The following is a 20,593-nucleotide window of genomic DNA, read 5'->3' on the forward strand; positions in this document are numbered from 1 at the left end:
ATTATCTAGTCGGTGATAATCTAATACTAAATAAATATCTATACATAATATTACATACTTTTATATCACTTCAATGCAATCCAATGAATCATAAGACGTATAAAAATAGTTCTCGAGTGGTGCAAACATTGTTTGCCAAGAAATAAACCGAACAAATAAAGACTACCATCGACCTACACGTGACGATAACGGGGGGGATCCATTTCCTGGGAGCACTAAAGGAGATTAAAAATGCTCCACTACTGTTGACAAGTCTTACCATCGACGACGAACGACTTAGGTGACATTTGGAAGTCGTGAGGGTCTTTGGAATGGGTAGCGAGAGATAATCTGAAAAATGAGCCATTTGACATTTGGTTTCCGTGGTGCGTAGAGAGGAACATTTAACCTTTCGATATTTGGACAGCTGGATCAATTGCGGTTATAATTGGATCACGTTGTGTCTGTCTTAATTTGTAATTGATGAATTGAGCATAAAGTAAGTGTGCCCCAAATCATCACCAGCGTGAAATGAGGCTCTGATTGTGTAAATATCACCAACGCATTATCCGTGAAGCCATGAACACACACAATATGCAGAGATAATCACAGACAATTAAAGTCAACCATTATGTAAAGCAAATAAAACGAAACGAGTGAACGCCTTAAATTAAACGCTGGTTGTAATTACGAGACGGGGAAAATTATCATCTGCTTAAGGTGATAAATTTTACCGACACATCGAGGTATTACTTTGGTCAAGAATGATACGGCGGCGAAAGGGGAAAATTACAATGTGGTAAGAATCTGCGGAGCTCCACCCGGTTCGGCTTCCATTTAAACTCGCCACAAGTAAACCGATCAACTTGGTCGCGCCGATCGTGACCTGAAACACCTCCGCGTAGAAGGCTCGGTTCATGTTGATGTTGGGCACCCGCCATTACTCCTGCGAGTTCCAGCTTTTGGACAACTTATCCACGAATTCGACAATTAGGGCACAGCTGGCGAAACACACGGGAACACTACTTCCGTGTATATTTGCTATCGAAGCAAACAGAAACACCACGTTGCGATGAGGAGCTATAATTTATCGCACACCCCCCTCTGGTGTACTGAGCGGTGACCTTTGCTGTTTTCCGACGCCAGCGTGTATCTGTACCATTAAGGACCGTTTATCAAACGGCCAGAGCCGTGGCCAAAGATTTAAACTCGCTAGGCGTCGACCTAAGTACTTGAGGCATCGATCGGTTTCCTAGGTTATTATGGCCGAGTGGCGGTAGCCGTTTACGATCTCATTAATATCCGCCCGGTAGACTAGAGGAAGTCGTCATGTTTGAGGGTCAGGTTCTGTCCGCAACTCCCGTGGGGCCAAGGTGAAAGACTTACTGAAAAGTGCTACTCTTTTTGCAGCTGTAAGTTTGTAAAATAATAACCATAAGCAAGATAGTAGACTTTATACAAAACATGTCCAAACAAACACCTACCTATGTTATCAAAATGAACTTATTTTAATGCTCGCTTAAATAAAACGCAAAAATAATAAAGAAGCCCCTGACCTACATATATGCGAACTAGCGGTATTTGCACCCGCAATTTTAACGGTGTATGTGAGGTGTGGAGTCAGATGGCATAACATTGCCACCGAATCAGTTTGGCCGACGAGGACAACCATGACATATTTGGGAGGTTTGCTACGCTGGCGTAAAGTCACAATGTCAAATTTGTCATAAAAAAAGTCAAGGGCTGCCAAAACTTTCACCAGAATGCGGTTTCTCAGGGACAAAAACAACTAAACAAAAACTAGTCCTTTTAACTAACACCAAGAGTACCAAGCATTCTTATGTATCTCTTCTGCATTCGCTCCCACGTTTTCCATTTCGTATGCAAATAAAGTCTTCGCATCCCTGGAACCCCCCTTCGACTTCATTTGGCTCGATGTTTTGACGTTCCACCGTCATCGGTTGCTATTCCAAGAAGGAGAGCAGAATGATCCCATCTCGCCCTTCGCGCATAAATCAGCCCATCGGCAACAGGATCACCACACAAGCGTTTTGCATTTCAAGTTGCATATTCCCTTCGCTGAACATCAACACGACCCTCATCATCGCCGTCATTGGGTTTATCCAAAGCGTCAACAAGGGTCGGGTCCAAGTTCTGCTTGAAAACAAAATAAAACGAATCATAAACGAACTGGTGTGCGATGAAGGCACGATCGGGCGACGTTATGGTTCGTTCCTAGTGGAAGTTTAACCAACCATTTTTACTTAAACGAATTGGAGGCGCTCAGATTGTGGCAGTGTCCAACTCCTCGTGTGCCGTGGTGTTCAACATCGGAAAATGGCTCATTGTAAGCCTACACCAGAGCAAACATAAAATGAAACAAGAGTACAAACTGACTCCACCGTGGAGACTGCACTCTACCGGTTCTGGTGGGATAATTCGGTCTCGATAGTCTGCCCTAGGGAGTACGCGACTTTACTTCGCCCGTCGGTATAACACTTTCAGCTTTGGGGGGATGGATATTCTTTGGAGGAATGCCACACCGTCACGGAACGACGATAAAAGTAGGCGCGCGCGCGCACGCTCGATATCGATAGCGCACACTTCGGTAAACGTTCTTCGTCGTCTTGTAAACTTCTTCTTCTGCCAGCCGTGGACATATTCCAGAGCTGAAACGCCTGAAGCTCACCGCCGGCCAGCGATTATTGCTGCCGGGCGGGCTGATCTCAGGTATCAGGTTTCATACTCACCGGGTCTCTGTCCCCCGATAGCGGCAAGATTAGCTAGAAGCAAAACGACCGCCCGACGTGAGTACCCCTTCCTCCTATCCTACCGTATGCTTTCTCACAAGCTCCCCGAAGCCTTGCGGACCACCGAGATATGAGGCAAGACGGATTACATTCTCAAGCACGATTTAATCTGCAGTAGACTCTCGCCCCAAAACCATGCAGCCCTTCGTAAGGCCGCTTGGAGGAGCTAGTCAAACTGGAGCAGTACCGAGGCTATAAATATAAGTCCATTCATTCTGGACTTCATAAGCGTAGTTCAGTATAGGTTTCGCAGAAACCAGAAACCTTCGCCGACAAACGCAACAGTGCTATATTAATCCAATTCTATACCGCTCCATGAAGCCGTAAGCATGGCCAGTTCCTAAAATAATGTTCTCCCGGCCCTTTTTGTAGCCTTGAACCGCGTGTCTAGGCGTTCTTCAATGCCCAAATAGCCAACCTCGCGATCGTCGCGCGCACTGACGTGTGTCCAAGCGTCTCATCGCCGCGCCATCGCCATCAAGAAACTCATACTGAGGGCGGATTTCCGCGCACACTAAAGGGACCCCTTTCTCATCGCTCCGGGTGAAGTCGCGTCCACGTCGTGACGAACCTCGTGTGACCCTAGACTCGATACTGGTCGTCCGCCACTCCGTCGGCCATTTTTGTTTATAAATAGAGGACTCGGCATGTGGGGGTCCCCGAAAAAACAGCAAACAAACAACAAACCCTGAAAAACGTGCAAAACCGATGACGGCCACTATTTGGCGCGCGGGGGAAGAAAGACGAGCCAACTCCCCACGCGGGCCCTCCTCCATTTGTACGTGGTCCACCACGCAAGGCACACCAAAGAGGAGGTGCATCAGCAATACCAGCAAGTCAAGGGCATAGTCTCCCCCAAGCGCCACAAGCGGGTGGGAAGGTGGACACCACTCCACACACACACGCACCGTCGTTTCCTCGCCCTCCTCCCCCAGCTACTAGGTGAAACAAAACAAAGGAAGGTCCGAAGAGCACGCAGCAATACTTACGCTTCACAGTAGGGCAGTTTGTTAAATCCTTTGTACGTCTTCATGTTCAACGTCATGCCACACTCGTGACATTTGAAGCACGTCTTATGCCAGGTCTGTGGAAGAGCAAATGAGACGGGAAAGAAGGATTCGGTTAGCAAGGAAGATTGAAAAACAAGCGATGACCTAATGTCTAAGACATTGTGAGTACACAAAGGTCGACTACGAAACCCTCCACTTACATATAATCCCCGTTTTTCTCACATTTTCCAGATCATTAAGACTTATTAAAAGACTTTTACTATACAGCTTGGTTTTGGGAAATTCAATAAATAAAAAATACGTTTACTGCCTTCTATTAAATAACATCTAAAGACCAACCCGAATTAATTTAGGTAAAATAAATAAACTCAGTCACAACAGTTAATCTTCCATAAGAAAGGCGTAAGGATTCGTCGGGTAGCTACCACCGGCGAAGCCGCTATCGTTCTTCGGGCAATGTTCACGGGGAATACAGCAGTTGTTGTGCATCACCAGCCCGTACTCGCAGACGCACGTCGGAGGTCCGGTGAACGATTCGGCGCACCGTACCACCCGGCAGTCCGTCTTGCAGGTGTCCACGCAGCACGGTCGGAACGGACGCAGTGTCGCTCCCGGAGGACACGTGGGCGGACAGGGCGTCGGAGGCGGTGGTGGTGGTGGCGTTGGGTAGCACGGTGGAGGCATAGTCGAGGGGGGGCACTTCGGGGGACACTCGGACGGCAGAATGCAGCGGCCATTGTGCAGCACGTAGCCTTCGTTGCAGACGCACGTCGGAGCTCCGGTGCAGGCGGCGATGCAGAAGATGCGGCTGCAGTCGTTGTCGCACGTCTTCTGGCAGCAGGGCGTACACGGGCTGTAGTGGGCGTTGGGGCCACAGAACTTTGGCGGTTCATCCGAGGGACATTCCTCCGGCGGCACGCAGCGTCCTCCGTGGCGGACAAACCCATCGGCGCAGGTGCAAACCGGAGGTCCAGTGGGGGGCTTCGCCGGGCAGAGGACGGCCGCACAGCGTTCGGTACAGGTCGGCTCGCAGCAGACGGGCGAAGGACGGGTTACCTCATTCGGTGGACATATCTCGAACGGGGACACGGTGGTCGTAGGTTCGTGGCGCGGTGGACAAGGGCGCACCGGCCGGTAGAGGTAGTTGGAACCGAGCGAGAAATTCTGCGACTGAGAAGTCATCGAATATGGGAAAGGTCCTTCCACGGGCCGAGGGTAGGAGGACGAGCATGGACGAGACGCGGGGAACCCTTCCAGCTTGCTTACGGCGTGAAACATTGGCGGACAGGGTGGCTTCGGTGGTTCGGTGCACGGAGCCGGACACTGGCACTTCTCAATGCAGTGACCATTGTGGCGCACGTATCCCGGCTTGCACACGCACGTCTCGACAGGGATGCCGGTCGGAGTCGGTACACAGTCGTTGTCACAGGTGGGCTCGCACACTGGAGGACACCAGAGAAGCACCTCGTTCGGTGGACAACACTCTACATGCGTCGGGAGAAGGAGAAATACAATGAGTACTACCGCTCATATGCACCTGCACAAGTACCTTGAAATCCTGGGACCAAGTACTTGTGATTCTGACTAACTCTTAACCGATCCTTACTTTGTCCATGATTGTTAAACGCCTTGGTAACCTGCGGCAGACTACAGCATACCACCAGCAGTGTCAGTCCGAGGACTAGGGAACGCTGTCGAGTGTGGCTGTCCATTGCGCAACGGAACTCGGAGAACTCTGACCGATGGCAAAGGAAAGACATTTCACTTTATACCCCAAAAGCCGGTGGCAACTCTTATTACTATCAGGTCATACGGAGCTGTCGTTACCTCACGCACCAACAACAGAGGTTGGTTTTGTGATACTTCCCAACATCCTGAAAGAAATGTAAGAGTACGTACAACACACCAGGCGTGTGCTCTCGCAAAACATTTCACTCGTCGCGGTGATAAGCGCGTGTCGGTGGTCACACAACTTCTTTAGACAGTTGAAGTTCGTGCCGGTTTGAAGCAACTACCTTCGGAAGCGACCACCACCGAATGCGTTGTTCGAGGCGGGTAACGGATCTATTATTTTCAAACAAAAAGCAGGCGCCATATACCGTGACTCCATGTTATGCCATCTGCGTGCTAGACCCCCCTTATGATAAGGTGTTAGTCCACCCATGTAGTAGCCTCAAATGTAGTTCCGCAGTGACTTCCGTTGCGTTTGGATCGCACTAAATTCAGGTGATTTACTAAACGTTTGTCTGCCTGAAGTTCAGGAAGAATGTCTAGCATAGATAAATTATTGTTCAAAGAAAATGTATAGTATAGTTATTGAAGTGTAGACGCCTAGGACTAAGCGAAAGTGTTTTGACCTCTCCTGTCAAATAGAATGACACACCCAAAACTTATTCAAGCCCTCAAGTCCAAAACTTATTCCAATATACGAAAAAACACCAAGATTTGAGCCAGATATACTAGTGCCACAAAAAATTCTTACCTGACAGGCCATACCGCTCCGTTATGATGGTTTCGTGTTATAAATTTATGTCAGGAATAGAAAACTAGATATTTTTTTAATTGGCATGTCTACCGGGTAAACAGGCCAGTTCCTCAAGATGTACACAATGCACTTGTTTAAGGTGCACAAACATGCGCTACAGAAATAGAAAGATATGTCAATCATTCTCTAATAAAAGCAGCGCCAGTTTTCTTTGCCCAAAAAATATTTCTGGATCATCCAAAATAGTTTTCATACGCTCCTCAGAGTGCGAAAACTTGTTCTACGAAACAACAAATGGAGTCAAAATGCGGTATACCACGTTTCTTTTTGTTTTTGTTCTAAATGTTCAGGGTCTCGGAAGGTTGAATGCTGGTTGTTTGTCCATATTAAATTGTAGTGATGATATTTGCAATACGCAATCAAAGTACGGCTTCATACCACAACGGGAATATAGAGAAAGCAAGTGCTTAACGATTACGTGAAACAAGCATGTACTCGATAAGTTTAGTATCAATTTCCAAACATCCATCACCGAGGATGATTGCCAACGATATGTCAAGTCGTCGAAGCCCCGTCATAAGTTCTTCCGGTCTTTTTAATTGAAAGTGAAAAAAGGGACTCATTGCCAAACCAAATCAGCTGATCGCAAAACCACTGTACAACCATACAGATATATCCGGTTGCTTTTACGGATGCCAAGTCCGTGTGAAATGGAAAGTGAAATACGAAACACAGCCAATGGATAGTATGATGTACGGCACAATTAAATGGAATTTTACACGTCGCTTCCGGTTCGAACAGCACGCACCAGCAACACTATCAGATATGGTCAGTCTGTAGCGGTGTTTGGAGTAGCGATGTTAACGTTGTTGATGTGTTTGATACCCGTTTACATAATTGGTAGTTGGGCCGAGGGGGATCGTGTCTAGGTAGAGGAGCGTTATCCAGAGAAGGAGAAGGTGTATCCTACAATCTACGATTGATATTGGGCATAAGCTTCACTTCGGAAATGTCACCATCAACTCACACAACCAACAAGTGAGATGGTTGGTTGAAAGAAGTTAATATCCAAAACAACACTGATTACGGAGTGTTTTTTGATAATTCAACGACGAACGAAAGTACTTCACGATATTGAAAAACTGCCTGAGATCTTCTGCTGAAGATGGTGGTGCCATTGCAACAGTTCAGCACTTTCACTACCCTATCGTACCTTCTACCGGCCTTGATGGTTCCAGAGTGATAGACGTCGCTCTCAGACCGTTTCAAATTCGTAACTCCATCGCTGGAGTGGCGTCTAAACAAGAGTCCCTCCTCTCTGTCGTTGTCGTGTCCGGTGGAGGTATTGTGCGGCGGGAGGAATTAGAAATCCGGAATGCGTCCCTCGTTGATGGATGGATGGTGCGCACAAAGCGTTATCCACTGGCGACGATCTCGCGGTTATGCTGCGAAGTTCAATCTCTTGCGCCAAACCACCAAGTGGCGCCACCATCGTCGGTTGTGGTTTAGGTCATGTTAGGTTTCACGACACCGAAAAGAGATGCTGCTAGGGCAAGAGTGGCGACAAATTGCTGGCCCATTCGGAAGGGCGAACGTCGAGTGATCAATACCAACGGCACGAAACTTGCCCCCCAAACCGGCGTAGGTCTTGGAGCGCCATCCAATCGAGCCCTAATGGGGGAAGGGAGAGTCTTCCGTATCCTCGCCGTCCGCTTGCCCAGCGAACTCAGTACGGAGGGAAAGTGAATTGAGCCGGTTTTCCGCCACCATCCGGACGGACGGACGGAGACATTGTCGACGCGGACAAAACGATCGCGTCTCCCTACTCCTCATCTCTTGCTTGAAAATGTCTTGACGATTAAAACATTCCTACCAGTCGAGACGCAAGGGTCATATTGCATCCGGGTGGATTATTACACGCGCTGGTTGGAGAGACCTGGCCCGTGTTCGTTCAACCTTATGGAGGGTCAATGGTGAAAGTGTACTGCCGCGCTGGTTGATTAAAGACAACACACACACACAAGCTTCTGACGACGGTCCATGATGTAACCGAGCTCGGAATGCAAATGAGATTGAATGTGAATTATTCAACGGTGGCCAACAATATTTCCTGACTTTTTTGTTATGGTGGTCTACCTAATAACACAGTTTGAATTTTACCTTGCTGAATCCAACATAGAAATCAGTTAGCAATATCTGCGCGAAATTAAAAATTGTCCAAACTATGTCATTGTGCTTCAGTTTTCTACCATGAAATTAAGATACGTTTTTAATTGTGAGAACCTTCCAAAATAAAACGACTGCTTCGCCATTGTGAAACTTTACCAACGGAGATCCGGGAGGCTCTCAAGTAGTGTATAATTAATGAACGACAACAATTAAAATACTATACCATCTTTGAACGGCAGACATTAGGGGAAAGAATGAGATTGAAATGGCAAGGAATTGCTTACTGACCGTAGAATTCTCATTAAGCCTGCAGCCTAGTTACCACATCCGCGAACGACAAATCCATGTCCATGTTGCTAAAGCGATTCTGCGGTGGGTTAATTAAGCCACACGGATATTGAATGAAACATCACCCAGCCAGCTCGGTAACCACACGCGGGCGGGAAATACGATCGCTTCCAGATGCTAGCGAGGTCTGGGGCTCAGTGAACTAAATAAACTAAAGGCTAACTGCGTTCTGTTCTACATACAAATGACCCTAAAGGGAGGCCTCTCTTTAGGTATTGTGAAATGTAAACGAGTTTCACCGCATTCGGCCAGTCCTGGGGGGGTTTGCAGTTCAAGTGCAGCAGCAGAACCGCGACGAATGTAACCGAACCGATCGATTGTTGTGGTCCGGGAGGAAAGTCCGGGACCGGCCATTACCGGCACGATCCCACACTTTTCCGAGCGCGCTCGGTTCCGGCCGAGCAGCCATGGAGAACATCAACCGGCGGCGTCAGAACATCGGAAGGGGCAAAACAAAACCTGCAATGTGGTCCATCATCCATCCCAGGGCGTTTCGTTCTTCAGCAGGGGAGACATTTTCGCTCCATTGCACACACCAAAAACCTTCGGGCAGGACTCGAGCAAAGCACTAACGAGATGATCGTGTGCGATTCGTGGAAGTACCACGAGACCACCAACACACCCGCACCGGGCTCCGGCAGCGAGGGCGTGTATACCGATGGTACCTAATGCGTGTTTTCGAATAGCTCGAAGCTCCACAAAAACCGGTCTCCAGGGAGGGTCGGGGGCAACATCAAGGGAGCTCCAAGATGGCAGCGGCACAGAAAAGTATTCGCGACGTCGGAAGGCCGCGCCGCGAACGAAGGAACAGCACCGATCTGCGATGTGTTGGTTGCTTTATTTTTTTGAACTGACGGTTGCCCCATACAGGTTAACCTTCCTCTGGATTTAACTGGAAGGCGGGGTGCGAGTGTCCATTTGAGATGACCTTGGTAAAACAGTCAAGAGTGTCGACGCTGTTTGCTTCAGTATACTACGAAGAGTATAGTATCTTTTATTCGTTTAACTCGATTACTAAAAGCTGATCAACTTATTGTGTTAAATAAATCTCATATACTCATCATAAAGCAACAATAAAATTGATGTCATCTAAGAAAAACATTGAATGCCATGCAGCTGTTTACACTGCACTGCTTATTAGAACAGACGTTTACATTAACAAACCTAAGCTAAACAAAGCTGACCACACACGCGCGTGTGTCTCCTCTCGTATCCACTCTAGAAATGCAAAGGAGTGCATTATGCATCGCATTGCTATTGCGTAAGTTGCTGGTTTAAAGTCGCGAGCTAGTTGTCCGAGTTTATTATGCATGTCAGTTCAATGTTTAGATTAGAAAAACATTGCCGTGCAGTACCCTCGTTTGTCTCTGCTTTAGTGCAGTTTCACTGGCGACTCTCTTTGTGTTTTCTCTGAGCGTTGTTAAAACAGGTTTCCGCAGAAAGGGTTCTGTGACACACATTACCAAAGGTGCAAAGACACTCCGAAGCATGCGGTATAATTATATGCCGGGATTCATGCAAAAATGAAACGCAAATATGAGGCGTAATCAATTTACAATCTTATGCCGCAACGCCTTAAATAGCACCTAAAGGGAAACCAGCAGTAATTGTCGCTTAGAATACATCTTAACATAATTATGGTCGGACTTTGGACGGACTCCCCCCTCTCCACTCCTATCGGATCATTTGCATTCGTCGTATATGGCGCCCTTATGCAACGCAAGAAAAATGGGACAGATATCCTCAACTCACACGTTGCCGTCAAGCAGGATCGACAAGATGCGTGCACAGCCCCTGCGATTCGAGCACGTCCACTCCAGCTCCAGCTCCGTAACCCGTTGAGCAGCTTTCAGTTTCATGACGATCTGGTTTGGCTTCAACTTTTCCATTTCGGTACGGCCGGCCAGGTCTGCACCAACGCGAACCATGGAACGATCTTTGAAAGACTATTTTCTCACCCTTGCCTTTACCTATTCATAAAAGGTTCATTGCACAAAAATAATAACATAACCAATTTTTAATGAAAAATATGATGTGTGTAAACTGAAAACGATATTTCCCGTTACATTCAAAATCAACAACAATAAATGACAAGCCTAGGTGTCCACCGATTTGACATGTTGCAACGATTAGGTTTTCGTTTATTGTCACGGCCCACAAACGTGACCGTTTTTTACGTTTCTCCATTCATCCGCCGTACCAGAGGTTGGTGGTTCGTTAGCCCCCACTATCGATCGACAATGGACAGAGGAATTTTAAAAATTCATCGATAAAAATTCCATCATGCCACTACTCTTCAACGTCGCGCCACTGTAACCTCCGTCGTCAACATCATCAACGTTGGACGTCAATGTCCACTACTATCAGACTGGAATGAGCGATGAAATGGTCGCTCGGTTTCAATTTCCTTGAGAGCTTAAATGCTGCGCAATTTCCGCACACATGCGTTGTTCGATCGATCGATCGATCGACGAGCATAGATTTGATAGATAAACAACTACACTGTGCCAATCGGTAAGTGGGACGGTCAAAAAAAGAACACTTGTCTGACTTTGCGATCAATTTTAGGGTACTTAGAATTGATAACAATCAATTTCGCTTATCACATATTCTTTGTCTATCTTTCTACGAAGCATGTGCAAAAAGAGAGAGTAAAAATCAGTCACCAAGCGGCGCAATGATCGAAAAAGTGCAAAAAGTCATAATTTTGCCAGCCAAACGTAAAGTTGGACACTTGCTTTTCAGGTTTAATACGTGGTTTGTTGAACTATTTCCAGAAGTTTTTGGTATTTAATGTTATTTCTGTTGTAGTCTATGACTGTATGTTGATGCTTGACAACAGTTTTTTTCTAACTTTATTGGACATTTCTGCTTAAATTTCTTCCGATTGCTGTTTTGTTACCAATTTATACTATACAGTGTTTGTAACATAGTATACTGTACAATTTTACTCAAATTGGCTATTGGATTTCATGCTGAAGACTCAGAAAGATTCTTCTGAACTTTGAGGCTGATTTAGAGTAGTAACTTATGTGTTATTCGTAGCTTATAGTGAGTATGGTTAACCTGGCGGAACTCTTAATCTTGGAATAGTCAAACTATATTTACAATATCTGTCATAATTTTCTTTATCATATGAACGTTGTGATGAGTACCTATCGTACTTTCAATAAAAACAAGTTTTTCAGTTCATTCTGATCACATAAACACCTACAACATTAACAAATGACCTCCAAGGAATAGAAGTTAAAACAACAATTTTTTTAAAACGCGTCAGCTCCGTTTTGCGTTCGAAAACTGCCTGCCTTTCTAACCTAAAGAGTATATGTTTGCTTCATATGTAAGTCATACTTACTGTGACGACAATTACCACATTAAATTAATGCATTTGAACGAGATAGGAAGAGTACCTTTCAACATAATCTAAAATCATCGTCTATATAAGGTTTTGAAAAGTAAAGGCGTTGTTTGCGGGTTCTGCAGTTTCTGGGTATGTTCTGGAAATAGTTTGGAACCTTCTAAATGCTTTCATTGTTTTATTAAATTCTTAAACATCTATAATAGAGGAAAAGTCTTCAATTCAGTTGGTTTTTTGATGAATCTCACATCGGTTTTTTGATAAAAGTTTATTGTAAGATGACCCATTTCAAGTTATATTTTTGTCAATATGGGCTTTTTTATCGATTGTTAGTGTATCGCAAATCAGGAACTTAGGTAAAATTGATGAAACTCGATAACTTTCGGCATTTTTAATCGATTTATATGATAAAAAAGATAATATTTCATTCCTTTCAGTGGTGTAACATATTTCAACCACAAAGTGTAAATAATTTATCAAAATTCATGTTTTGTGTACATATAACAATGGTTAAGTATATCATAAATCATTAGAAAATGATTTGACGTGCCTAAACTAGCTTGCACAACACTTAAGCCGCAGAAATTCTTGGTAATCCCAAGTGTCCAACTTTACGTTTGGCTGGCAAAATTATGACTTTTTGCACTTTTTCCATCATTGCGCCGCTTGGTGACTGATTTTTACTCTCTCTTTTTGCACATGCTTTGTAGAAAGATAGACAAAGAATATGTGATAAGCGAAATTCATTGTTATCAATTCTAAGTACCCTAAATTTGATCGCAAAGTCAGACAAGTGTTCTTTTTTTGACCGTCCCACTTACCGATTGGCACAGTGTATTTAAAGAAAACAAACCAGTAGAATACTAAAGTAATGTCTAAATATGAAATAAGATATAAATTATAGCACTGTTTTTTCGTGTTGGCAAACAAAATTCAATTTGTATTTTAAGTTTTACTAAAGATTGAAGCTGATACGAAGGATTTAAGTCAATCAAATCTTTCAACACATAACTAACAAATTGACTACGCTATTTATTATCCAATGAAACGCACAAAGCGCCATTCAAAACCATCCAGTAGGCCATAAAATGGCATATTGGTTGGATTCCCACCAATGCAAGCCCCTACATATTCGGGATTCACTCAAAGCTACAAAACAGCCAACATACAATGTTATCCGATGTCCCATACAAGCGCACCCTTAATTGGCAACAAAGTGCAGCTGCGTTCGGCTGCAACCCTCCTCGAATGCCGTTGCTGGGATGCTGCCAAACTCCCGACAACCCCGTAAAGGGGAAGGAAGAACCGTGACGTCCATACGCGATTAGATCAATGGGTACCACCATCACCACCACCACCACTACGACTCGCCATTTATCTCCACAGATGTATGCACCGCAACAATAACAACAGCAACATAAGCAGACAGCTGGAATTGCTGAAAATGGGCCGTCCGGCCATAACCACGCGGTGGACATGAGCTAATAGGACACACGAAACACAAACGCCACAAGGGGGAGAACCCGGACGCCTGGACCTGGAGGGAAGGGGAAGCGTGCTTGGAATGTTAACGGTGCCACCGACGAGACACGAACCTCATCACACGGTTCGCGTTCTGTCAGAGCTGCCTACTTCCATTCCGATGGCGCGGAATGGGCGCGAGTGGACAACAATGGCCGACAAAAGCGTTCGATCGATTGACCGCTAAAACGACGCAGTGAGATCATGGGGTGGTGGACTTGTTCCCGTGTTGGTTATGCCGGACACTGTGGACCAGCTGGAACCGAGTGAGTTACAGACGACTAATTTATGTACATTTCAAGGTGAATCGGACACACCGTATGCGTCGATGATCGGCAGAGAACCAATCTCAATCAATAGACTTGAAGATTGAAAAAGTAAACAAATGAAAACGGACCTGTGCACAGAAATCTGGGATATGTTAACTCTTTGCTCTCAAATCAGACCGATGAGTTCATCTTAATACTCTTCCTTGTATTATGTATGATTCATTCTGAAGTAAGGCGCATTCACAGTACTCAGTCGTGTTTAGAACTTTTTAAATGAACCACACGATCCCTGAAACGCCTCCGTCGCCAAGTTGTACTCGTATTGCATCAACTTCACATCACTTCCACGTGATCATGCGATCATATCCTCGAGCAATATCTCGTGTCTCGTTGGTGTTGGCCATTCCAGCACCCCTAGAAGAGGAATGACGTGATCAAACGTGATCGTTGGTTCGGGGTATATGAACACCAATCAAAAAACATTATACATGGCTGACGTCAACGTACCGTACCGGAGACGGTGGAATTTCTTGGGAGCTGGTGAAGCTGTAGGCAGTAGAGTACACACAACAGATGTGCGAGCAAAGTGAGCCACCCAAATTTGCACCGTTTTGAAGGTCGATTGAACCGAAATTGGCGTGGCAAATTTAAGCCGATCATCGTTCCCGATGCCTACCACATGGTTGCAGCATGATAGAAACCATCCCGGCCCCATGACAGACATAATCAAGCGTGAAGAATTGCCTCCGAGAACAGAAATATGTGCGCTTGGTTGAATTGAAAAGTGCTCTCCGGTGCTTGAGCACATCTGTTTCAAAAACAAAGATTATCATAAACCAATCATAATTTGGAATACTCCGAACGAGATGTAAACGGTTGTTGGGTTTGAAATTCTGACTATGACCAACGAAATGTGGGCCGATGAATTAAGACCGTAATCATTATTCTAGGGCCCCACCTCACCAGGGCAAATCAGGCCAGCCGGCTCCGGCTTCGGATGCTGATTTTATGACACACTGCAATGGCAGCCCCGTCAGCATCCGCAGCGCAAAACATACGCCAGAGCAGCAACTCAACTTCTCGCCCTCCGTAGGACAATTGCTGGAAATTGCTCATCCCGCCCCGCTGTTGATTGCATTTTATTGCTCAAAATGATGATGTTGGTTCGTAGAACCGGCCTCTGTGATTGGTTCTAGCAATGGTAGAGGAACTGAAAAAAAATGCACAGTTTACGATGAACAGCAGGCACACACAACCAAGCTCGACTGAAGATTCGCCCGTCGTTTAATCTCCATAGAAGGAAGTCTTAATTTGAGGCAATAAAGCCAAGTTTGTGCTAAAATTTATTACCCAAAATCGTTACCAAATCGGTATGAAGCGTTTTTACTTCGAACGAAACGATCGAAATTTCGGTCTTTTTAAAAAAAATATTCAAACGAACTGGATAAATTTTAATGAACAACTTCATGTAACTTTGTTCCAAATGTCAAAAATGTAGCCCAAAATCACCTTCAAATGAAAATTGGTTGCGTATAAAACGTGTACGGGGATCTAAAAATACAAGCTGAAACAACTCGACTAACATCATGGGAAATTCAATTTCCTTTACACCAACAAGCCCGTTCCAGATGCAACGAACAAGTGAGGCAATAAATTGATGCTGTTTCACACCAGAAGAACTAACTGTTGAGTTTTATGCATTCATAAATGATTTCCTCCCCCCACCCCATCTTATCCACCCCGTCCGACGTCATACTAACGTACGCAACTTAATGCCGCTACGCCACTGGCATGCTCCACGCTCTCGAGCAATCCCCCACAATAGGAAACATATGTTTTCATAATTGTTTAATTGCGCAAAACAGAAGAAAAAAAAACGGAAAAGGAACACATACCACACAACATGGGATGCTAAAGGGCCACTCGATCACGGTGTAACAGTAAGCCACCGCCACCATACACCGCTACACTGCTATCGGGTGGTAGTGGGAGTTCCCGCACTCCCACCAGGCAGTTCGGTGGAAAAAAGAGCATACGCATAAGAATGTGCTAAATTGAATTGGAAGGAAAAAAATCTCAAGGTATCGTAAAGGCGTCGGGTTTCCCTGCATTCCAGAGGCTTCCCCCACACACACCCTCCTTCCATGAAATGCATTTACGCAAATAAAACACTGTGGAAAAAAATGCCACATTCAGCGGTTTCCGCCAACGTGGTGCAACAATTGCGACCACGGGCAATAAGGGTGCTGCGTTTGGCATAACTGTTAGCAAAGGGTGGAACAACAACTCGACTCACTCCGGGTTCGAAGGTCGAATAATCAAATTCAAAACAAAAACATTTAAATTGGGTAATCACGTGGCGAAACGTGTTTTGCATGATCCGATTCAAAGTGGAATATTTCGAGATGTTACCAGAATCAAGCAAAGTTGATGTACATATTCCAGACGTGGACGGCGGTTTTTCTACCTTCGGACTATCAGGTTTTTCTTATCTTATCAGTACCACCACGTTACACGACCACAATAATGGCGTCTCGTCGTCAGGAAATCATTCATCCTCAAATCGTACGGTTTTTTGTGCTCCATTTGTTATATGACTGTCACATGACCGAACAAACGTACATATTTCTGCTCATGATGCTGAACGTTGTTTTATCTGCTGTCACAATAGACAAACCAATGTGCTCGTTACCTGGTAAGGTTACAAAGATTGAGCATCGATTTTTGTACATTATCGATAGATCCGCACTTCCGATCGAGCATCGGAAACTTATCTGGTCAAAGAAAAAGGTAGTTTTGGTTCTGTTTTGACACCTTAGTAAATCGTTTTCCGCAATCATTTGCACGCTCATCAGCTGATGACGTCACGCTCCGAATTAAAGTGAAAGGAAGATGTCGTCATTTCGCGGCCACCGAGTTCGCGGCTCTCCGTTAGTTGAAGCATTGAAATCGATCAGTTCAATTGGGAGTATATGGAGAGAATCTTCTTGTACTTCAAAATATAAATAAAAATAATATTGTATGAAGCTGCCTGCCACATCTTACAACCTTTAAAGGCCACGATCCATAAAAGTGAACGAAAGAAAAGAAGGTAAAACCCAACGGCGACTGCGATCCGCGAAGGTACGCGAGTGCCCAACACACGCACACCACGTTCCGCGAACAACACAAAACACCACGTTCAGAACAGGGAGGCGAAGATCGAGTGATCAAACGAACCCCATGCACACCCACTCTTCTTCCCGTGCAGGTAGGTAGGTAGGGCTCTTCCCATTGCGTTACGTCTCGATCCTCGTCTTCGTCCCAGCAGATTACTCCATACGACTCCATTTTGAGTCTCGCTAGGGTCTTGGAACGCGGTTAGATCGTTGATCGCGCAGCACTGTTAGTAATGCGTGATTCGTTTTCAATGACAGATCTTTACAGTTGTCTTAAAAATAGAAGATTCATACCTTATCCAAACATTTCAGCTCCTCGATGGGATAGACCACCTTCTGGCACCGGGCGCAGGATTTGTTCATTTTGACAGATGAGACGATCCTTTTTCTCCAATCGATGCGGCCGAACAAGGTCCTCTACGATGCTTTCTTTCAAAAATCTTCGCCGTATTCTGTGTCACGAAAGCACTTAGCCTTTGGCAGCTTTCTCGCTAGACCCCGGATGCAATTTTCCGGTGAGCTGTTGGATAAAGAAGGCAACGTTGAACGCACAAGCTCGGATCAATGACTGTCCCCCGCGAGACAGATTTGTTTGAGGCACAAACTATTGCACTGCGAGTGTACACGAAAAACCCTGCACCAAGCACAAGAGGAAACCTTTTTTTATTTCTTTTCAGGGCACTACAATATCTCCCACGAATCCGGGAATGGATTTTCCGAAATTTAGCCCTCTGGAGCCCACAACAACTTTCACCGGTAGCTGATAGCTTTTTGTAACCGCTACAGATCACCACGGGGAAAGAAACTCCTCACAAAGCAAGACACACTCTTCGGTTACCTCGGACACTTTTTACCGTGAAAATCGTGGTGGCGTGGTCACCGTGGAGGGCACTGAAAGAGATCGACGCGACACGATCGCTTGCGCCGTTCCGGTTACGACGACGATGGGCAGACACACCACACACAAACGCGCGCGCGCACGCACACACTCGTCTCCTCGATGCGCCTGTTTGCCTGATCTTTGTCGATCTTCTGAACTTTTGAGTGCGTTTAACGAAAAACACGCAAAAAATCACATTCGTTAGAATACCCGACAGCACTGGGCGCACTTGCTTTTTCTGCGAAAAACAAGGGACGTAGCAGAGCCTGCTGGACCAATGGAAGCAGTTTACCAACCGATGGAAAAACAGAACAACGGAAAAGTGAATCGACTACTACGGGCGTGCGAACGACGAGCAGCGTGCCTCCGACTTGTTCGATTGTTCAATCACTTCTGGCTACTTCAAGTTTGACCTGCCAGCAAGCTTATACCGTTCCGAGCAAAGGAATCGTTTGAACTACGCTTTCCGGAGTTATCCTGCATATAGTGTTGGCACATGGGGTGGTGAGCTAGCACACACCCAACTTAAAAATCATTGATGAACTTCCCAAACTAACGTGCCAGCTCAATAAAGTTTAAATACAGTAAACATACTGCCAGACTTCTTCGATGAACCATTTTTTCAATTCACGGTGCACAATTGAATGATTAAAACGTGTTAGCTCTGGAGCAGCTCACTGAAAAGAGCTACTTGGCACAACACTATCTGTATGTTGGAAAGTTCCGATACCGTAAATATGAAAACTTCGTTGCAATCGAAGTACCGGCATTTTGATCATTGCAATGTTACAATCGCAGCTAGCATGAAAAGCATTCTATTTAAAGATAGCAACAATAGATTTGAAATTAGAAATTGATCCGCATTTAAATTAATAGCATACCGATTGCATTTTCTTTCCGTCCTCCGAAAGTTGTTCTACCTTACTTTTCTCAATGGAAACTGGATACGTTGTACATCATCCTTGCGAGTTTCACTTGGCACCAATACACTGACAGGGGAAACCGAACAGGACGAAAAACACCAGGATCCTTACGCATACAGCACTCCACCGATACAGCCTGCGCATCGCACACAAACATACGACACCGTCGCACGAGAACTGTCTTGTGAGAAATTTTCAACGAAAAATGGCAGCGAACAGAACGGATTCGAAGCGCGTCGCGAGTGTTTAGGAAAGAAAATATCGCAATAAATCCGCATTGGATCCACGCAAAAAAGGTATTAATCGTTAGCGCAAAGTGGTGCCAGTGTACGTATCGTGAAGAATCACTTCTTCTCGTGTGGAAATTGTAAATATTGAGAATATGATAAAAAGGTGTGAACTCCACAGAAAAACCCTCCCTAAATTAGTACCAATGGGAAAAGTCGTTTGCTTAGTGGAAAACAGGATGGCAATGGCGTAATTCGGCCGAATAGTTCTACAAAAATAAAATATCAAACTATTTTCTACCTAGTATACTCTCTGAACCACATCTACCCTTTTTAAACGAGACGATTTTCATAGTGAGTTTCCCCAACCCTTCTCAACTCCTACACTCTGTTTTTCCTTCCGGTTGCTGGAGGAGGGGCTGGAAAAATCGATACACCGACGAGTACCGGCTACCAGTATCAGTTGAACGTTACACCATCACCATCGCGTTTGTCGGCTACAATCGGAAGTTAAAGTAGCCTCGGTATTTTTGACGAAAAGAAATCCACAAATCATATTTAAAAAAAAATGCGTTAATTTTGCCTAATCTCAGTGTTAAATTGTTATCCTACGCGTGAAACTTGAAATTAAGTGTCATTAATTATAATAGTGTGTTGAGTCTGGATGACGGAAATAGAATGATTAAATCATATTCCTTTCGCTTTGCATAATCGAATGACGTAGGCCAACTACAATATTTCCCTATGGTCTCGATAGCTGGCGACCGGAGAGCATTGCGTTGAATCGATTCTTCGCTAGACTGATCACATGTGCTAGACCGACCACGATGCCGTCTCGGGCGGTTGTAGTATTAGTCATAGTATAGTGTTTCTTTTTCTTATCCACTAGTTTGCGAAGGGCAGGGCGACATTTAGCCATCGTGAAGTTTTCTTCCGACGCGAGTGCACCGTTTTAGATACCGTACTACTACTATGTGCTCGCTGAAAGTGGTGAACGTGATGCGGTTTTCCAAGCGCTGTGGCATTTCCATGTGACGAGGTGATCGCAGTGATAGTACCAAATTTTCATCGCACCATGACGTTCTAAAAATCATTCAGAATTGATCCCAACAACTTAGTCTACCAAAAATATAGGAAAATGCAGACGATTCGCAAGAAGACCAGTCCATTGAAATGTGAGTATGATTCATAACGCTTATCTTGCTTTACTCTTACCATACTATGATAAAATTTACACCTATTTACTCATTTTTCTACCTTCTACATATTTGGAATAAATATTCAAAACTAGCATGATAATAAATAGCTATACGATTTCTGAAGAAACATTTAAATGCCCAAATGTTCACTACAAAAGCAACGCTTTTCGGATACAGCATAACAGGGTCTTTAATTTCATCAAAATCTTTTTAAAACCCGTTTGATAAACAAACCGTTGGAAGCTCAATTTAAAACC

The 20,593-nt window shown here is 44.9% G+C and overlaps 1 protein-coding gene across 5 annotated transcripts in view; it reads right to left on the reverse strand.

The window, feature by feature from the left end:
* The window catches only part of LOC131261917 (LIM and SH3 domain protein Lasp), a 44,019-nt gene extending 25,647 nt beyond the window's left edge, over positions 1-18,372 (reverse strand). The window contains exons 1-3 of one of the 5 annotated variants that reach the window (XM_058263774.1): positions 18,284-18,372; positions 17,402-18,144; positions 3,779-3,873 (exon numbers count right to left, since the gene is read on the reverse strand). In XM_058263774.1, the coding sequence (XP_058119757.1) occupies positions 3,779-3,873; positions 17,402-17,470 (164 nt within the window). In that variant the 5' untranslated portion in view covers positions 17,471-18,144; positions 18,284-18,372. Of the gene's footprint in view, positions 1-3,778; positions 3,874-17,401 lie in introns of all 5 variants that reach the window. The other 4 variants (XM_058263776.1, XM_058263775.1, XM_058263778.1 and 1 more) reach the window with 4 other exon arrangements.
* Positions 18,373-20,593: the final 2,221 nt, after the last annotated feature.

This window comes from Anopheles coustani, chromosome 2 (assembly GCF_943734705.1).
Source record: "Anopheles coustani chromosome 2, idAnoCousDA_361_x.2, whole genome shotgun sequence".
NCBI lineage: Eukaryota > Metazoa > Arthropoda > Insecta > Diptera > Culicidae > Anopheles > Anopheles coustani.